The 20,307-nt window shown below is 39.2% G+C and overlaps 1 protein-coding gene across 19 annotated transcripts in view; it reads left to right on the top strand.

Annotated features, from left to right (window-relative positions):
- Positions 1–20,307, top strand: part of BCAS3 (BCAS3 microtubule associated cell migration factor) — a 579,161-nt gene that overhangs the window by 5,155 nt on the left and 553,699 nt on the right. For 11 of the 19 annotated variants that reach the window (XM_087854575.1, XM_087854572.1, XM_087854573.1 and 8 more), the window contains exons 4-5: positions 4,391–4,466; positions 14,292–14,357. In XM_087854575.1, coding sequence (XP_087710701.1) covers positions 4,391–4,466; positions 14,292–14,357 — 142 coding nt within the window. The remainder of the gene's footprint in view (positions 1–4,390; positions 4,467–14,291; positions 14,358–20,307) is intronic. The other 8 variants (XM_087854571.1, XM_087854583.1, XM_087854579.1 and 5 more) reach the window with 1 other exon arrangement.

Below are 20,307 nucleotides of genomic sequence, written 5' to 3'. Positions count from 1 at the left end.
ACTTTAATGGAAATAGGTCACAGTGAAAAGGTCTGTGGGGCATGTAAGGAATAATAAATGCTTTCCTTTTTTGAGGAACTTGGTTACTAAGGGAAGTCAAATTGCTGAAACAAGCAGAGCTTATAGCAGCATTTCAGTAACTGTTATACATGATAGTACAGACTGAAAATGTAATTGCTAAGGGAATGCATAGCAAAGGAAGAGTGAAAGAGTCAAGTTCCAAAGGACATTGGAAATAGCAGTTGAAATGAAGGGAAAGGTTGGGTATGGGGTGTTGGAGGGAACTGGCTAGCTGGGTATGGCAGGCAGCAGAGCTGCTGTGGCTGTCGAGCATCTTGGACTCTGCACGGAGTGGCGATTCTCGAGAGCAGCCCGCGGCTGAAATCCAACCTGGTCTCTCCACACTGCCCTTTCTCTCAAGTCCTGAGCCCTGGCATGAGGCTGGTTCCAAGGAAGGGGCATTTAAAAATTTTTGTAATCTGCCTGCCCCTAGAGCGCCTCTTTATCACATTTTTACAAAGGCACCTTTTGTGTTAGTGCAAACCGTGCGTAGCAAGCAGTTTTTATTGGCTGGAGGAGAGAGGCTGTGGTCAGAGGCTTTGAGGGAATAGTTAGGGAGTTTGCTAGAGAAACAAGAATACCAGATTGACTAATATTTTTTTTTTAAAGATTTTATTTATTTATTCGACAGAGATAGAGACAGCCAGCGAGAGAGGGAACACAAGCAGGGGGAGTGGGAGAGGAAGAAGCAGGCTCATAGTGGAAGAGCCTGATGTGGGGCTCTATCCCACAATGCCAGGATCACGCCCTGAGCCGAAGGCAGACGCTTAACTGCTGTGCCACCCAGGCGCCCCCAGATTTGACTAATAAATTGAAAATAGGGGGCTGTTAAAATTGATGGGGTAAAAATGCTGGAAGGTAGAAGATTAATTTAGTCGTTAAAGCATTATACATTAGGGAGGGGATAATGTATGCGATTGATTATGAAGATTGGATCAGAGGAACAGCTATGGAAATAAAGTTGTAGTCATGGATCTAAGAATTAGAATATTCACTCAAGAAATTTGTGCTCTGCTGGTCATTATTCTGTTTACTCTGGAAAGAAAGCAAAAATTCAGGCAGACATTTACTTGAGCACCCACTCTGGGTTGGGCACCGTGTGAAGTTGAAGGGATATTTGGTGCCTTTGCTTAAGGCTTCATGGTCTTGTGCAGCAGTTAGCAAACTTTCTGTGAAGATAAGCATTGCAGTTCTTATAAGATCTGTTACAACTGTTTGGCACTGCTTTTTATGTAAAGGAAAAGGCATGGCTGTATTAAAATAAAATAAAACTTTATTTATAAACACAGTTGGTGGGCCAGATTTGGTGACCTATGGCCCCTTTCTTTCCACCTTTAATCCAGAGTCCTCCAGTGGTACTTTGCAGTCAGCCATTTGGAAAATTCTATTTTTTGCTGATGTGATGTTCTATTGCCTATTCTGGAAACCGTCAAATTCCTGGAGCCTAGAAATTATCCTCTGGCTTTCCAAATACCCACAAAAGGGAGAGAATGTGTTGTTAGACTGGTGTCTGCTTCTTTAGCTCTTCCAGATAGAGTGAATTCCCATTGTGTTTAACAGATGATACTGATGGCTATAGATGCCTTTAGCTGTGCTTTTTGATCTAATAATTTTACTTAGGAAAATCTATTAAAAAATAATTCAGCAAAGAAGAAAGGTAAAGCTCAGAACTTTTCATTTCAGTGTATGTGTGTGAAAATTCTGCATTTTCAGTGTAAAAAATTGTAACCAGCCCAAATGTCAATAGCAGTCAAGCAAATTATGGTATGTGACCCTTACAGAATTAATTGCTGTAACTAGAAATTATACTTTTTGACACAAGGGAGGTTATTTTCTCGACATATATATACATATATATATACATATATGTATATATACACACACACACATAACATATAAATACAGCATATCGACAGTGATTATAACTGCGTCTTTTAAAGTTCAACAATAAGAAAATAAAGCTCAACACTAACTCTGTGCTTATGAATGTGTGTATGTGTTAGAAACCGGGTAAGGAATAAAAGGAGAAATAAATAAATCCTGTCAATAATGGGGTGAAAGTTTTGATTCTGAGTGAGAGGGCTAAAGTTGTTGGATCTTGGTAGGAGAAGGAGGGCTAATAATCGGTGCTGGAAGGTGGGGGAAACCTTTGGTGTAGTAGTACACTGACCTCTATTAAGATACCAAGTGGCGGCTGGATGGGCGCTGGGTGAGTATGTGCCTCACTGAGAATAAAATACCCACACGTGCCTTCTCTGTGCAAACCTTCAGGAAGGCACACAAGCAGCACTCAGATGCCTCAGGCAGCCTCACAGAATTTTCTCAAGAAGGCTTAGTAGAGAACACCATGTCCGCTAAGGAGAGAGAAAAACTTGAAGACATAGCAAAAGCATTCGAGGCTTGTTTTGAAAGTCTTATTTTCCCCCGAAGGGGAAAGAAAAGAAGTTCAAGAATCCCAGTATAGTGAAAGCCCTTGTTCAACTTTGTTTTGCTCAGCATACCACTCAGAAATCAAAGGAGAGCATCCTGCAGATGTTGCAGAGGAATTGGGAGAATGTTGAATGATGCTGCAGGTGATTAGCAGCCTTATAATCTGCTATACTGAAGGAAATTTTGAAAAATGTTACTGCTTTACCAGATTAAAGGAGAGCGTGATGTGGGGGAAAAAAAGAAGTTGTCTTAAATGCACTGTGCTATTCTAGATTGGATGCTGGAACAGAAGAAGGACATTAGTGGAAAAACTGATGAAATCCAAATAAAGTCTGAGGCTTAATTAATAGTAATGCATCAGTGTCAGTGTCATAGTTTTGACAAGTGTACCATGGCAAGGTCGGATTTGGTTAGATAGTTAACATTAGGGGAAACTGGCTGAGGGGTATATCAGAACTCTGTACTACATTTAATAATCTAAAATTATTCCAAACTATAAAGTTTATTTTTTATTTATTTTTAAAAAGATTTTATTTATTTGAGAGAGAGAGAAATCTCGAGTGAGAGCCCGCACACAAGTGGGGCGATGGAGGGAATGGAGGGGGAAGGGGCAGAGGGAGAAGCATACTTCCCGTTGAGCAGGGAGCCTGAGGCAGGGCTCCATCCCAGGACCCTGAGATTATGACATGAGCTGAAGGCAGAGGCTTAACTGACTGAGCCATCCAGGTATCCCTAAAGTCTATTTATTTATTTATTTATTTTTAAAAAAGATTTTATTTATTTATTTGAGAGAGAGGGAGGGTAAGAGCACGAGCAGGGGCGTGGGGCAGAGGGAGAGGGAGAAGCAGACTCCCCAATGAGCAGGAAGCGGGGACCCTGAGATCATGACCTGAGCCGAAGGCAGACACTTAACTGACTGAGCCACCCAGGTGCCCTCCTAAAGTTTATTTTTAAAAAAAGTTTTCAAGGATGAAAAGAGCGAGCCCAAAGAAGAGGAAGGAAGTGAGGATGAGGTGGTCGAAGATAAAGTTGACGAATTAGTTGGCTCTAGGGTAGGCTTTCCTCTTCTCCAAAGGAATTGACTGCTCTATACACAGCTCACTTATTTTTTTTTAAAAAGACAATGAAATTGTAAGGATTTATAAGATAATTTCTGTTATGTGGTAAATCTGTTGAAGTAATTCTTTTAGTAGTATTTTCATGTTGAGCTTTATTTTCTTATTGTTGAACTTTAAAAGACGCAGTTACAATCATTGTTAATCAGTGTTAATCACAAGTTAATACTTTGTATGATACAGTACAGGGGCTGTAAATTGGCATGGAAATTTAAAACAGGTTACGTATAACACAAATTGTGTGCAGGATGATAGTTTTTGTGCGCTTTTGGTATACTGAAAAAGTAATACTGTACTTTTTTTTTTTCACCCCCAACTCTGGCCCTTGCCTTCCACCTGGAACTGAAGGCAAGCCGGAAGTAATACTTCTGAAAATTCTAGGTAGTGTGTAATTACCTGATCGTAAACACCTGGGACTAAATAGCTACATGTAGTAGTTTTGTTTATTTCTGAAGCCTTCTTGTTTGTTGGCTAATATAGGGGATGATTTAGTTTTTTGAGTGCCTTTGCATTATACTGATGCTTCCTATTAGACTTTGATCATTGTATTTTAGGTTTCTGCAATTCTTTAATAGGTTAAATTCCTTTAACCAAGATTATCAGACTCCTGGAGAATTTTCTTTAGGAGTAAAAATTTTACACAATGTGTTGGTTCCCGAGATGTAGGATTGGTGGAATTGGAGAGGGATAGGGTTGGCTTTATTTAAGTTCCTTTTCGTCTTGAACATCAGTAATACTAGAGCTATAAAACATTTTTTATTGAAACATTTCTGTTTACTTTGTAGGCTTACAGTGGAACACCTCTAACAGAAGAAAAGGAGAAAATAGTCTGGGTCAGATTTGAAAATGCAGATTTAAATGGTATGGTTTTAACTTTTTTGGGACATATAAATTAAATGTTTGTTTGACATTGACCTGATTCCAAAACGAGAACTCTTACTTTAGTCAGATTACTTTCTCTTACAGTAACTTTTTTGTTTTCAAAATAAATTCATTTTTAATTTAAGAAGTAATGTAATCACACTGTAGAAACTTCATTAGAACTGATATTGTATTGTACAAGTCTGAAAGTAACTGTAACATATAGTGCCTAGCCTTAAACTTTAGGACATGATTTCTTAGAAATTATTAAATCAAGTTTGATCAGATGTATAGGATTTATAACTGCACGGTTATCGTTACTGTTGAACATTTTAGACTTTAGAATTAATTTTTCCTGAACAGAATTTATGTCTGATTGGCCCTTTTGTTCTCAGATACATTCCTACATTCCATTTCATTGCTCCTTCCTGCTCCATTTTGTAAGGTGGCTGTCCTTCGTGTGTTTCCCACGATACCATGTCTGTTGTCTTCTGCTGAGTTTGGGAGGCGCTGATGAGAAATTGAACAAGAGGATGGAAAAAAGGGAAGAGTACTCTTCCCTCTGCTCTCTCTGTTAGTGGCTGCATTTCCTCTGTGATTCAGGCTTCTTCTAGGTAGCTCCACTGGTGGTCCAGCTTCTGCCAGGTGACCCAGCACCCTGCACTCCTGTGTTTCTCTAGCCTGGGGTAGTCGTAGCTTCCTGCGGCTGCTAATGCAATAGGTAGCTTCACAGTTCCTTTTTTGGTCTCTCAGCTAGTCCATCATCCGTGTAACCATTTGTCTTCATTAAATTCCCAGTTATGAGCACATGGAGATGGTTTCGTTTCCTACCTGGATTTTGACTGATCGCATACTCTTGAGTCTTCATCTCCTCTAAGAGTTTAAAAATGTGATGCTATATATTTAAATATATATATATGTATTTATTTATTTTAAAGTTACTGTCCAGGAGGGAGAGGCTAAGTTGCACTTCTGCAAATTGGCCTCTTTTGAATTCTGGATTCTTTATTAGCAGTTCATTCGAACAATGACCACTTGTGAGGCCCTTTTTGTGGGAGATAAAATATTCATTTGTATGGGTGATTATTTATGACGTAAACTTTTCCTACTGTGTTTCTCTTTGAAAGCTTATAGTTTGAATTTTTTTTCTTTTTATGACTGTTAAATTGTCCTGTTTACTAGTGTATTTTTCTTCCTTTTTTCCTTTTCCTTCTTAAGTTTTTATTTAAGTTCTAGTTAGTTGACATATAGGGTAATATTGGTTTCACGAGTAGAATTTAGTGATTCATCACTTACATATAACACCCAGTGCTCGTCACAAGTGCCCTCCTTAATAGCCATCACCCAGTTAGCCCTTTCCCGCCCACTTCCCTCCATCAACGCTTGGTTTGTTCTTTGTAGTTAAGAGTCTCGGGGCGCCTGGGTGGCGCAGTCATTAAGCGTCTGCCTTCCGCTCAGGGCGTGATCCTGGCGTTATGGGATCGAGCCCCACATCAGGCTCCTCTGCTATGAGCCTGGTTCTTCCTCTCCCACTCCCCCTGTTTGTGTTCCCTCTCACGCTGGCTGTCTCTATCTCTGTCAAATAAATAAAATAAAATCTTAAAAAAAAAAAAGAAGGTCATTATCCCTTTAAAAAAAAGAGAGTCTCGTATGCTTTGCCTCCCTTTTTCCCCCTCCGCCTTTGTTCATGTTTTGTTTCTCAAATTCCACATATGAGTGAAATCATATGGTATTTGTCTTTCCCTGACTGCTTTATTTCACTTAGTATAATACACTCTAGCTCTATCCACATTGTTGCAAATGGCAAGATTTCATTCCTTTTGATGGCTGGATAATACTCCAGTGTCCCTGTGAGAGTGTGTGTGTGTGTGTGTGTGTGTGCGTGTGTGCATGTGTGTACACACCACATCATTTTACCCATTCATCAGTTGATGGATGTTTGGGCTCTTTCCATAATTTGGCTGTTGATAGTGCTGCTTTACACAACATGGTGCAAGTGCCCTTTCAGATCAGTATTTTTGTATCCTTTGGGTAAATACCTAGTAGTGCAATTGTTCGGTTGTAGGGTGGTTCTATTTTTAACTTTTTGAGGAACCTTCATACTATTTTGCAGAGTGGCTGCACCAGTTTGCATTCCTACCAACAGTGTAAGAGGTTCCCCTTTCTCCACATCCTCACCAACATCTGTTGTTTCCTGTGTTGTTAATTTTAGCTATTCTGACAGGTGTGAGGTAGTATCTCATTGTGGTTTTGATCTGTATTTCCCTAATGGTGAGTGTTGCTGAACATCTTTTCATGTATCTGTTGGCCATCTGTATGTCTTCTTTGGAAAAAATGTCTGTTCATGTCTTCTGCCCATGTCTTCACTGGATTATTTGTTTTTTTGGGTGTTGAGTTTGATAAATTCTTTACAGATTTTGGATATTAGCCCTTTATCAGATATGTCATTTGCAAATATCTTCTCCCATTCAGTAGGTTGCCTTTTAGTTTGTTGATTGTTTCCTTTGCTGTGTGGAAGCTTTTTATCTTGAAGTCCCAATAGTTCATTTTTGCTTTTGTTTCCCTTGCCTCCGGAGACAAGTCTAGTAAGAAGTTGCTACAGCTGAGATCAGAGAGGTTACTGACTGTTTTTTCCTCTAGTATTTTGATGATTTCCTGTTTCACATTTAGGTCTTTCAACCATTTTGAATTTATTTTTGTGTGTGGTGTAAAAAAATGGTCCAGTTTCATTCTTCTGCATGTGGCTCTCCAGTTTTCCCAACACCATTTGTTGAAGAGACTCTTTTTTCCATTGGGTATTTCTTTCTTGCTTTGTTAAAGATTAGTTGACCATATAGGGTGGGTCCATTTCTCGGTTTTCTATTCTGTTCCATTGATCTATGTCTGTTTTTGTGCCAGTACTATGTTGCCTTGATGACTGCAGCTTTAGTAGTAGTCCTTGAAGTCCGGGACTGTGATGCCTCCAGCTTTTCTTTTCAAGATTGCTTTGGCTATTTGGGGTCTTTTCTGGTTCCATACAAATTTTAGGATTATGATAGCTCTCTGAAAAATGCTGTTGGTATTTTGATAGGGATTGCCTTTAATGTGTAGATTGCTTTGGATAGTATAGACTTTTTTTTTTTTTTAAATATTTTATTTATTTATTTGACAGAGACAGCCAGTGAGAGAGGGACACAAGCAGGGGGAATGGGAGAGGAGGAAGCAGGCTCATAGCGGAGGAGCCTGATGTGGGGCTCGAACCCATAACGCCGGGATCACGCCCTGAGCCGAAGGCAGACGCTTAACCGCTGTGCCACCCAGGCGCCCCTGGATAGTATAGACTTTTAAACAGTATTTGTTCTTCCAATCCATGAGCATGAAATGTCTTTCCATTTCCTTGTGTCATCTTCAATGTCTTTCTTAAGTGTTTTATGGTTTTCAGAGTACAGATCTTTTACCTCTTTGGTTAGGTTTATTCCTAGGTATCTTATGGGTTTTGGTGCCATTGTAAATAGGATTGATTCCTTGATTTCTCTTTCTGCTGCTTTGTTATTGGTGTATAGAAATGCACCTGGGTGGCTCAGTCGTTTAAGCGTTTGCCTTCAGCTCAGGTCATGATCCCAGGGTCCTGGGATTGAGTCCTGTGTTGGGCTTCCTGCTCAGAAGGGAGTCTGCTTCTTCCTTTCTCTCTCTCTCTGCCCCTCTGCTCATTCTCTCTCTCTCAATAAATAAATAAATAAATAAATAAATAAAATCTTTAAAAAAAAAAAGAAATGCAACAAATTTCTGTATGTCGATTTTGTATCCTGCGACTTTGCTGAATTTGTGTATCAGTTCTAGCAATTTTTTAGTGGAGTCTTTCGGGTTTTCTATGTAGGGTATCATGTCATCTGTCCCATCAGAAATTTGACTTCTTCCTTGCCAATTTAGATGTCTTTTATTTCTTTTTGTTGTCTGATTGCTGAGGCTAGGACTTCCAGTATTATGATAAGTAACAGTGGTGAGAGTGCACATCCCTGTCTTGTTCCTGACTATAGAGGAAAAGTCTCAGTTTTTCCCTATTGAGGATGATATTAGCTCTGGGTCTTTTGTATATGACCTTTGTGATGTTGAGTTATGTTCTATCTATCCCTACTTTGTTGAGAATGGATTTCATCAAGAATGGATGCAGTATTTTGTCAAATGCTTTTTCTGCATCTATTGAGAGGATCATATAGTTCTTATCCTTTCTTTCATTAATGTGGTGTATCACATTTGTTGATTTGCAAATATTGAACCACCCATGCAGCCCAGGAGTAAATCCCACTTGATTGTGGTGAATAATTCTTTTAATGTACTGTTGGATCCTATTGGCTAGTATCTTGGTGAGAGTTGGCATCCATGTCCATCAGAGATATTGGTCTGTAATTCTCCTTTTTTGTGGGGTCTTGGAATGGTTTGGGATCAAGGTAATGCTGACCTTGTAGAAAGAGTTTGGAAGTTTTCCTTCTATTTCTATTTTTTTGAACAGTTTGAAAAGAATAGGTATTAACACTTCTTTAAATGTTCGGTAGAATTCCCCTGGGAAGCCATCTGGCCCTGGACTTTTGTTTGTTGGGAGATTTTTGATTGCTGTTTCAGTTTCTTTGCTGGTTATGGGTCTATTCAAATTTTCTATTTCTTCCTGTTTCAGTTTTGGTAGTTTATATGTTTCTAGGAATTTATCCATTTCTTTCAGATTGCCCGATTTGTTGGCATATAATTTTTCATAATATTCTGTTACAATTATTTGTATTTCTGTGGTGTTGGTTGTGATCGCTCCTCTTTCATTCATGATTTTATTGATCTGGGTCCTTTCTCTTTTCTTTTTGATAAGTCTGGCTAGGGGTTTATCAGTTTTATTATCTTTGAAAGAACTAGCTCCTTGTTTCATTGATCTGTTGTACTGTTTTTTGTTTGTTTGTTTGTATATCATTTATTTCTTTTCCAGTCTGTATTATTTCCCTTCTTTTGATGGCTTTAGGCTTTATTTGCTGTTCCTTTTCTAGGTCCTTTAGGTGTAAGTTTAGGTTCTGTATTTGAGACTTTTCTTGCTTCTTGAATTAGGCCTGTATTGCTATGTACTTCCCTCTTATGACTGCTTTTGCTGCATCCCAAAGCTTTTGGACTCTCATGTTTTCACTTTCATTTGCTCCCGTGTATTTTTTTTTTTTTAAATTTCTTCTTTAACTTCCTGGTTAACCCGTTCATTCTGTAGTAGGATGTTCTTTAACCTCCATGTATTTGTGGTCTTTCCACATTTTTACTTGTGGTTGACTTCAAGTTTCATAGTGTTGTGGTCTGAAAATATGCATGGTATGACCTCAGCTTTTTTGTACTTATTGAGGCGTGGTTTGTGACCCATTATGTGTTCTATTCTGGAGAATGTTTCATATGCACTTGAAGAGAATGTGTATTTTGTTGTTTTAGGATGAAATGTTCTAAATATATTTGTTAAGTCCATCTCGCCCAGTGTGTCATTCAAAGCCATTGTTGCCTTGTTGATTTTCTGCTTAGATGATCTCTCTGTCCATTGTTGTAATTTGGGTGTTAAATTCCCCTCCTATTATTGTATTATTATCAAGGAGTTTCTTTATGTTTGTTATTAATTGATTTATGTATTTGGTTGCTTCCAAGTTGGGGGGGCATAAGTATTTACAACTGTTAGGTCTTCTTGTTGGATAGACCCCTTCATTATGGTATAGTGTCCTTCTTCATCTCTCGTTACAATCTTTGGTTTAAAATCTAGTTTGTTTGATATAAATCTGGCTAATCTGGCTTTCTTTTGATGTCCATTAGCGTGGTAAACGGTTCTCCAGCCCCTCATTTTGTTTTTCTAAGTAGGCTCCTCACTCAGCATGGGGTTCGAAATCACAACCCCCAGATCAGGAGCTGCATGTTTCACCAACTAAGCCAGGCAGGCGCCCCACAACTCCCTCCCCACCCCACCTCTGCCTTGCTTTCAATCTGCAGGTGTCTTTAGGTCTAAAATGAGTCTCTTGGAGGCAGCATATAGTTAAGTCTTATTTTTTTATCCATTCTGATAGCCTGTGTCTTTTGATTGGAGCATTTAGTCCATTTACATTCAGAGTGATTATTGATAGATATGAATTTTGGTGCCATTGTATTGCCTGTAAAGTCAGTATTTCTGGAGATTTTCTTTGTTCCTTTCTAGTCTTTGTTGCTTTTGTTCTTTCTTTCCCACTCAAAGAGGCCCCTTTAATATTTCCTGAAGGGCTAGTTTAGTAGTCATGAGCTCCTTTAGCTTTTGTTTGTCCGGAAAACTCTTTATCTCTCCCTCTATTCTGAATGACAGCCATGCCGGATCAAGTATTCTTGGCCGCATATTTTTCCCATTCAGCATGTTGAACATATCATGCCACTCTCTTCTGGCCTGCTAAGTTTCTGTGGACAGATCTGCTACTAACCTTACGTGTCTGCCCTTGTAGGTTAAGGATTTCTTTTCCCTTGCTGCTTTCAGAATTCTTTCCTTATCTCTTTACTTTGCATATTTTACTGTGCTATGTCTTGGTGTTGGCCTGCTTGTAGATTTTGATGGGAGTTCTCTGTGCCTCCTGGATTTGGAAATCTGTTTCCTTCTCCAGATTAAGGAAGTTTTTGTCTACAATTTGCACAAATAAACCTTCTACCCCTTTTCCGCTCTCTTCTTCTGGGACTCCTATGATATGAATGTTACTATGCTTTAGGGAGTTGCTGAGTTCCCTAAGTCTGCATTCGTGATCCAATATTTTTCTTTCCCTCTTCTTTTCAGTTTATTTTTTTTCCATACTTATATCATCTGTATCACTTATTAGTTCATTTGCTTTTTCTATCCTTGTGGTCATTACATTCAGTCAGTTTTGTATCTTGGTTATAGCATTTTTTATTTTGGCCTGTCTAGTTTTTAGGTCTTTTATCTCTATGGTAAAGGACTCCCTGGTGTCTTCTGTGCTTTTCTCAAGCCTGGCTAGTATCCTTATGATTGCTGTTTTAAATTCTGATTCAGGCATATTACTTGCATCTGTTTTGATTAAATCCCTGGCTGTGATCTCTTCTTGTTCTTTCTTTTGGAATGAATTCCTCTGTCTTGGCATTTTGTCTAGGTCTCTCTCTTCTCTGTGTTAGGAAGGCGTGTTATGTTTCCTGCTCCTGAGAATAATGGCTATATTAAGAGGTCCAATACTCTCCTGGGCCTGGTGCTTCAGGAAGTGTTTCTGGTGTGCTCTGCTGTTGAATTTGGCTGCTCTTCCTCTCATGTCAGTTCTCTGCAGAGTTTCTCCTTGCTTGCAGTTGGGAATGTTTGGACCTTGTCCACTATATGGCGAGTTTTAACTAAGTGTGTCTTGGTCTGCTTGTTAAAAGAGGCTAGATCCTATTTTCCCTAGAGTCGAAGCTTTGCAGTACTCTATTGTCAGTAGACTTGGTGTGTTTGGGGCATTTGTGCTGGTCTTCTGGTGGAGGGGCCTGCTGCTGCTCTGACTCTCAGGCACACTTGTCCTAGTAAAGAAGCACCTGCACAGTGCAGGGGTCAGGGCTTGGTGTAAGTGGTTCAGGCCTCCACTGTGGGCACTGTGCTGCTCACTGAAGTCCATCCCTGCTGAGGGACAGGGGTAAAAATGGCATCAGTTGACTCTCTCGTCCTTGGGGAGGGGAGTTTACACCTGCTTCTATTCAGGAATTCCTCACAGAAGTGTGAACAATATCTCTTCTTGTGTCCCCAGCTTCCGTCAGATCCCTGCCTTCATCCTATGTGTGTCTGAGCCATCTGCTCACCTGGTGGTGCAGTGCTTCTGTGTTTTATCTCAGGCCCACTGGCTGGGTTTCAGAACGCCAGATTTTAGGGACCTGGTATGGCACAGACCCATGCTGATCCTCTGGGTGTGGGTCTCGCCCGCTGTGTCTAGTGCTGGTTTGTCCCAGAAGGGCAGTTGCGTGAACGTGCAGAGGCTTGGAGTTTATGGTAAAGTGTAGCCAAAAGCTGGCATCCAGGTTACCTGCCCTCAGCAGCTGCTTCTGCTCCTCCTATGCTAGTGAACGGGGCAGGTCTGTGGCACCCACTGGCTCTTTTGTCCCCACGAGGCAGTGCCACCTCTCCCAGATGCACTCCAAGAAGGGGAACTGCTTCTCCTAGTGTGACCCAGGGAATCCTCAGACCATGCTGTCCGCTCCCGAGCCTCTGCCTTCTCCATAGGAGCACCTCTGTGCCCTCCAGGCTCCACCTGGTGATGGTGCAGACTTCTAAAACTTAAGACTTTGAGCTCCACTGCTTGTAAAAACTCAAAATAATCAGCCCCTCTTATTTCCCTGTCAGTGGTTTCGGGGAGGTGTTTTTCTTGTGCAATGCCCTGAGCTCTGTTCTCTTTCTCTCTCTCTGTTTCTCTCTCTTTGTTTCTCTCTCTTTGTTTCTCTCTCACCTTTCTCCCTGATCAGGGCTCCCTCCTCTCTGCAGTACTGGTGATTCTTTTCTCCCCCAAATCATGTCTCTGCACCTTCTACTTTCCATGACGTGGCCTTTTTTCTCCCTCTAGTTGTGCAGTTTGTTCTCTCAGTCCTCAGATCTATTTCCTGGGTATTCAGAATGATTTGATATTTATCTAGCTGTGTTCAAGGGATGAGGCAAGTATAGGGTCCTCCTACTTTCCTTTTCCCTCTTTATTAATAACTAGGTTACTATTCATCTTTTGTTTTCGATCATCTTTTCCTCTTGAATTCAGACTCTTCTTTCTCTTCTGGAAGTGTATTTTTGCTTTGTGCATGTCAGAAAGTATTAGAGAACTTTTTTTTTTTTAAGATTTTATTTTTAAGTAATCTCTACAACCAATGTGGGGCTGGAACCCACAACCCTGAGATCAAGAGTTGTATGCTCCAATGACTGAGTCAGCCGGGTGCCCCATTAGAGAACTTTCTTGATTTAATAACAAAGTAAATGTGGTCGTGGTTTTGGAAATACTAGTGCAGATAGTAACAAAAGCTTGTTGTACAACATATGCAAAATGTTAAAAATAATATTTAAGGGCATAGGTTTATGTCAGCAGCAAAAAAAAAAAGATTTTAATATTACAAAACTGACATTTAGAAAATTTAAGCAAAATAATCTTTACTTAGGCATGATTTTGTGTGTGTGTGTGTGTGTGTGTATTTTAACAACAAATAAAAATTGTTGGTGTAATATTCCATAAAGCCTTTGCTTTATTGAAGTAAAAGGCATCTGGAAATGTAGATGGATCCTGCTTGAAAATTATTTTATCTATGTGTGCTATTGAACTTACAGTGGTTGTTTTAAACATAGTATTCCATATCCCAATTGATTTATTAAACTTTTAAATATATACATTTTCCTCTTTAATACTCACATGTTTTTTGGCCTCTCCTTTTTATATCATATTGATACTGTATGAAATTTTGTCCCAGCTTTTTAATGGATGTACTTTTTATTGTCTCTGGCCCTAGGAGTTTGTGTGTCTACTTGTTAGGTTTTAAGGCAGTAGTAAAGATTACCAAGATATTTGACCCCCCTTACTTACTCAGTCTTTTGCAGCATTTCTTGAATTTGTCTATTTGTGTTTTCTTTCTTTCTCTCTCTCTCTTTCTTTCTTTCTTTCGAGAGAGATTGAGCATGAGCGGGGATGGGGAAAGGGGGAGGGGAAGGGAGAAAGAGAATCTCAAGCCGACTCTACACTGAGCTCAGAGCCTGACACAGGGCTTGATCTCATGACCCTGAGATCATGATCTGAGCCAAAACCAAGAGTTAGATGCTTAACCAGTGGCGCCACCCAGATGCCCCTATTTGTGTTCGTTCTTCAAGAATTTTTTTTTTTTTTTTTTTAGGTCTTTGTGCAGCAAACCTGAGATGTTTACAATTGAAAGGAAATTTGGCTGTGGAAAAGAAAAAAAGTAGGGTTTATTGGCTGCAATTCCAGCATCTCACTGAAAAAGGCTAACAAGGGCTAACTTTTCCCTCGCGTTGGAGTTTCTCGATCAGCCAGTCTGCCCTTTCTTGGTACCTGGTGCACCTGGGGTGCAATCCCTTGTTTATGGCCTTTTGTTTTTCGTGATACCCTAGGGGAGATAGTGGAGGGGATTCTTCTGGTCTTAGCCATGCTAAGCAGCTTGCAGAATTCTTTGTAGAACAGTTGTGGGTACCTGGAGATGGTATTAGGTATTTATTTAGGCTTCTCTTTGCCAGACCTGGAGTTTTTCTGGCAGAACAATTTAGAAGTTTATTAGCTGGCTACAGTCTTAAGTTATTTTATATTATTAATGAAACTATTGGCTATTAATTAATTTAAAAGTTGCAGTAATTGAATTGAAAACTCTGCTTTGGCGATTGCTTTCTCTTCCTTCCAACAGGCCTGGGGGCTCTTGTTTTTTTTGCTTGGAATGGTAGAGTGATACCAGTTGACTCCTTGCCTCCAGGCTGCAACCCATTTGATTATGGCTTATTGTAGTTGGGGGTTGACTAGGCAACGCCTAACAGGAGATAATGCTAAGGGACCTGGCTTATTGGGATTCTTCAGTCCTGAGTTCTCTTAGGTATCTCCATTCCTAATCATTGTACTGACTTTGGCTTCTTGTTAGGTGGAGACTCCTGCTTTTGAAACTCATTTGTGAGTGGTATGAAGTCCCTTTGTGTCACTGACACTGTTGTCTTTCTGCTTCCAGGCAGTCTGACTTATACCTAAACTTGTTTCTCTTGAGGCTCCATACTGAAATAGGTTTAAGAAGTAGGCACAGCAGTTTAATATCCTGATGTTTCTGTCAGATTCCTTAAAGGTGAGTGTATAATTTGAGTCCCAGAACACATCATGTTAACCAGCTGGTTTGCCACAGTATAACAAGAACTGCCAACCTTCTAGTCTGTGAGGGGAAATTCTTACCACGCCCTGGCCCTTCCTGACTCGGTCAATTCTAATATAAAAGTACTAGTATAGTACCCTGTTACATATGTTATATTGTGTATTATATATATTATGCTGTAGTATAGTACTCACTATACTTAGGTATCCATTTTTATATTCAGCAGGCTTTTTTTTTTCAGTTGCAAGTGATTGGTTTAAGAGAATCAAGAAAAGTTTTTATTGTGATAAAATACACATAACATAGAATTTACCTTTTTAGCCATTTTTAAGTGTATAGTTTAGTAGTGTTAAGTACATTCACATTGTTAGGCGAACAATGTTTAGAACTCTTTTCATCTTGTAAAACTGAAACTCCATACCCATTGTACAATAGCTCCATATTCTCTCCTTCCCACTAGCCCTTGGTATCCACCATTGTACTTTCTGGCTCCATGAATTTGATTATTCAAGGTACTTTGTAAGTGGTGTCATACAGCATTTGTCTTTATGTGACTGGCTTATTTCACTTAGCATGTCAAGGTTCATCAGTGCTGTAGCATGTGTTGGAATTTCCTTTCAAGGCTGTGTAATATTCCATTGTATGTATATATCATATTTTATTTGTTCATCGATGGTCATTTGGGTTGCTTCCACCTTTTGGCTTTGTGAATACTATTAATATTCATATAAAAATATCTCTTTGAGTTTCTGTTTTCAATGCTTTCTGAGTATATATCCATAAGTGGAATCGTTAGCTCATATGTTTATTCTATTTTTAATTTTTTTGAGGAACCTCCATACTATTTTCCATGTGGGAATTATTTTTTTTAACCTTCTCATATCATATACCTGGAAAGGGTAGTGGCTTGAAACTTCTTGTCATTAACTTCTTGTCACTACTTCTTTCTGCATGTTTGCTTCTCTCCTTTGACTTCTCTAATGAGGTTGGAGCAGTGATTGCTCAAAGCTCTCTGATCATACCTATATGATTATGCTATATGATCAAGGAGGAAAAAGTATTCATTGGGTGTCCAGAAAGATTACCTTCCAGTTACTGAAATAGTTGCAGTGGCCAAGGATGTAGTACTAGAATTGGCTCAGCTCGTTATGTGCCTGTTCCTGTGCTCGATGAGGAGTAGGATCGGTTACTGGGAAAGGGGGCGGCACAGAGTAAGAAGTGTGTGAGGCATACAATTGTAAGGGCTGCTGCAAGCCTCTATTGCTGTAGCATGCTTGGGTCCACATGTCAGCCACACCCTGGACATTTCATGTAGATGTCTCACAAGTGCTTTAAACTCTTATTCCTTTTCCCATCTAACTATGTCCCCTCAAAAGCTATGCTTCAGCCCTACTTGGCTTTCAGGTCATGAATGGCACGGAACTTTTCATGCGTCAGGATCTTTGTACAGGGGGCCTTCTGGTTGAAATCTTCTTTCCTGCCTCAGTCCTCGTTCACCTATTAGCATCTACTAAAAATGACTTCCCAGTTTTTAGACTGAGTATTGGCAGTACATTGCTGCTATTAATACGCACATGGAATACAGAAGCATCTGGTTTGGGAGAAAAATCTAATTTCACCTTATACCTCGATTTTTTAGGTGAGCAGAAAACCCAGTGGGCCTCTGTCCCCCAATCGCAAAGATTTTTCTAAGGAGGGAGAGTATACTGAGTGGACAAGGTTTCAGAGGATGGGTGAATGAAAGGAGAACATTGTAGTTGACTAAAACCACAGAGAAATGCTACATGTCTCTGTAGGAAAGACTGTAAAGTCTATGTAAAGAAGATAAACAACAGTTATGGATAGAATAACCTGTGATGGTAGAATAGGGGATATGAAGAAAAGTCAAGAATAAGGATTACTTAAAGCTGTAACGGTTTTGAAGAATAACCTACAAGTTTTACAAAATTAGGAGTTTCATTCCAGAGTGATAAAGTCTGCTGTACCACCATCTAGAGAATGAAAAAGAATACAAGTGACTAAGCAGAATCTAAAATAAGAGAAAGGAGATTTTGTTCGTATTATGACCTCAGGGTTTTATACGTGGCATTTCAGCCCTTCTAAAAGTTACAACCTGTGGTCAAGATGGTAGCTGTAGTAGAAAGATGACTGGATTGAGTGTCAAGAATCCTGAGATTTCTTTTCAGCTTTGAGTACATTATGACTAACTTGTTCTTGTCAATGATAAAATGAAATTGGCCCCTGCTCTGCACATAAAACAGGATTGTTGTTTGTCAGATGAGCTGATCTGTACATCACAGCACATTGAAAACTATAAAAGACCGTGTAAATGTTAGGTATAAAGAGAATTATGCCCTTGGAAAATAAGTTTATAATTCTGAATTTTCCTGGCAATAGAATCATGTGCTATTAAGTTTATGCCAGTGAATTCCTGTCAAAAGAAATTCAGTATTAAATACTACTGATTATAAGCTGTGTTGAGCATTTTGATCTTTATATCTGAGCAACAAGAAGTCACTAATATAGAGGATGTAGGTGAAGAGATACATCATTATTTATATTTTTAAAAACACCCTTTTGTATGGAGTTTGTGGGTAACAATGTTGCGGGAAGCCATTTTATGGTTTTGGAATCGATGTTATAATGGGCAGGGTAGTGGTGGTGTAAGAAGAGAGCTGTTTAGGAAGACACAGGTGATAGATTGCTGATAGATTTATTGTTAGAGGAAAGGAAGAAGGTGATTCCTGACTTTGCCAACTGGCTAGATAATCATGCTATTCACCAAAATAGAGAGCCCTGGAGGAAGATAGGTTTGTGGAGGAAATCATGATCTTTGAGTGGAATTTGATCTTCTACTAGACATCCAAAAACCTATGTTGAGGAAGTCACTAGCAGATACTACAAGAAGCAGTGGATGGAATGAGACCACTTGGGAGGCTATACTGTGAGAACAGTGTTTAGGAGTTAGTTAGCTTTGAACAACTCCAGTATTTAAAGAGTAGATGGAAAGGAATGAGTCAGTGGAGGAAATGGTCATGGAATGGTTAGAGTGATAGGAGGAAAACCAGGAGAAGATCATACCTGAAAACCAAAGGAAAGTATTTTAAGGAGAAAATGGTGAGTGTTGGTTATAGCCACTAAATAGTCTAACAAGATGGGCTTAAAAAATGTACATTGTATTCAACAACTTGGAGATTATTGGTGACCACAGCAGAAGTCACTTGGGAGGAGTGTCGGGGCAGAAACCATTTTGAAATGGATTTGGGGTGAATGAGAGATGAACTATAGATGACAGTTACAAACAACTTAATCAAAGAGTTGAACTTCTAGAAGGAGAGGAGAGTAATGAAGTCAAATAAAGGGAGAGGGATATTGTTGTTTCAATTTATGATTTTTAAAGCCTTATTTATTGTGCAAATATATCATGATAAGTAATACAAAAGGTTAGATCAATGAATGAATTTTTACGATTCCAGCACCTGTGTAACCATCACCTAGGGTAAGAAGTAGAATATTGTTACCTAATTGCTTAGTGGTTTTGGATTTCATATCAATAGAATTATTTGCTCTCTAGTTTTTTTTGTGCCTGGCTTCTTTGGCTCATTATGTCTGTGAGGTTCATCCATGTTATGATGTACGACAGTGGTTCATTATTTTTCTGTGGTGAGTAGTATTCCATTGTTGCAGTATACTGCTATGCTTGTCCGTCTTCCTTTTGATGGACATTTGGATTGATTTCAGCTTTTGGCTCTTTACAAATAGTGCTGCTATGAGGGTGCCTCGCTGGCTCAGTTGGAAGAGCATGCAACTCTCAGTCTTTGGGTTGTGAGTTTGAGCCCCACGTTGGGTGTAGAGATTACTTAAAAAAAAAAACTCTTAAAAACACAAATAATGCTGCTGTGAATATTCGTGTGCTTGTCTCTTGGCCTATTCATGTTCTTTTTTCTAATGAGTGTATCTAGAGTAGAGCTACTTGGTCAAAGGGCATTGTATCTTCAACTTGGGCATTTATTGTCAAACTGTTTTCCAAAGTGGTTGTACTGATTTACATTCCCTAGCAGTAAATAAGCAATACTTTATTTCACATCCTGCCAACACTTGGTTTTGTCATTGTGGTTTTAATCAACACTTCCTTAATTACAAATGAGATTGAGCCACTTTTCATATTTACTGATGATGGATTTATTTGAATGTCTTCTTTTTGAAGTGTTTTTTCATGTCTCTAGCCTGTTTTTCCAGTGATTTATCTGTTTCATATTGATTTTTAACTGTTATATGTACAAGATGAGTCCTTGTGGGGTTATAATTGTTATAAGTCTCTTCTTTGGTGCTGCGGCTTGCCTTTTCACTTTTCTGGTAAGGGTGGCTCCTGATGAACAGAAGTTCTCCATTTTAATGTAATAGATAATGTGGTAGAATTTACCGATCTTTTATGCAAAGATTTTTTTGTGTCCTACTAAGAAGCCTTTCCCTGTACCATGATGATGAAAATGCGCTTCTACGTAATCCACTCGTGTTTTCCTAATTTTACCTTTATTATTTACATCTAAAATTCCCTGGCACTGATTTATTTGAAATTTTTTAAAAGGTAGGAGACACTTCAGCATGTTTAAATGCTCACTGAAAATATCTAGTAGCATGGAAGGTATGGAAGATAAAGGAAAGAAATGATTAGAAAAAAGCTCCTGAGAAGGTGGAGGAGGATGGGATCCAAAGCGTAGATGGAGAAATTTAGACAGAAGGAAAGACAACTGTTTGTAATGGGATGAAATGAGAATAGAGTGGTACTAATGCACTCAGGTCTTTGGCAACAGGAAATTTCTAGTTTCCCTGTGCAGTCTGAGACAGATTATCTGCTGAGTAAGGAGGGGTTGGGTAGAGTCAGAGCTTGGAGAAGGCTTAAAAAGTCATTGGAGAAATTATAGGTGAAGTTCCAGAAAATAGAGTAAATTTGTTATGCTGTTTTGAGGGTCCAGTTGAGGTTTGTAGAGATAAATAATTTTATAGTGGTACCAATTCTGTCTAATTGTGTGATATTCCTATAGCA

Source organism: Ursus americanus, chromosome 23 (assembly GCF_024610735.1).
Source record: "Ursus americanus isolate L20-20 chromosome 23, mUrsAme1.1.p, whole genome shotgun sequence".
NCBI classification, from domain to species: Eukaryota; Metazoa; Chordata; class Mammalia; order Carnivora; family Ursidae; genus Ursus; species Ursus americanus.
The sequence above is the reverse complement of the archived record's forward strand: the minus strand, read 5'-3'. Positions and strand labels throughout refer to the sequence as shown.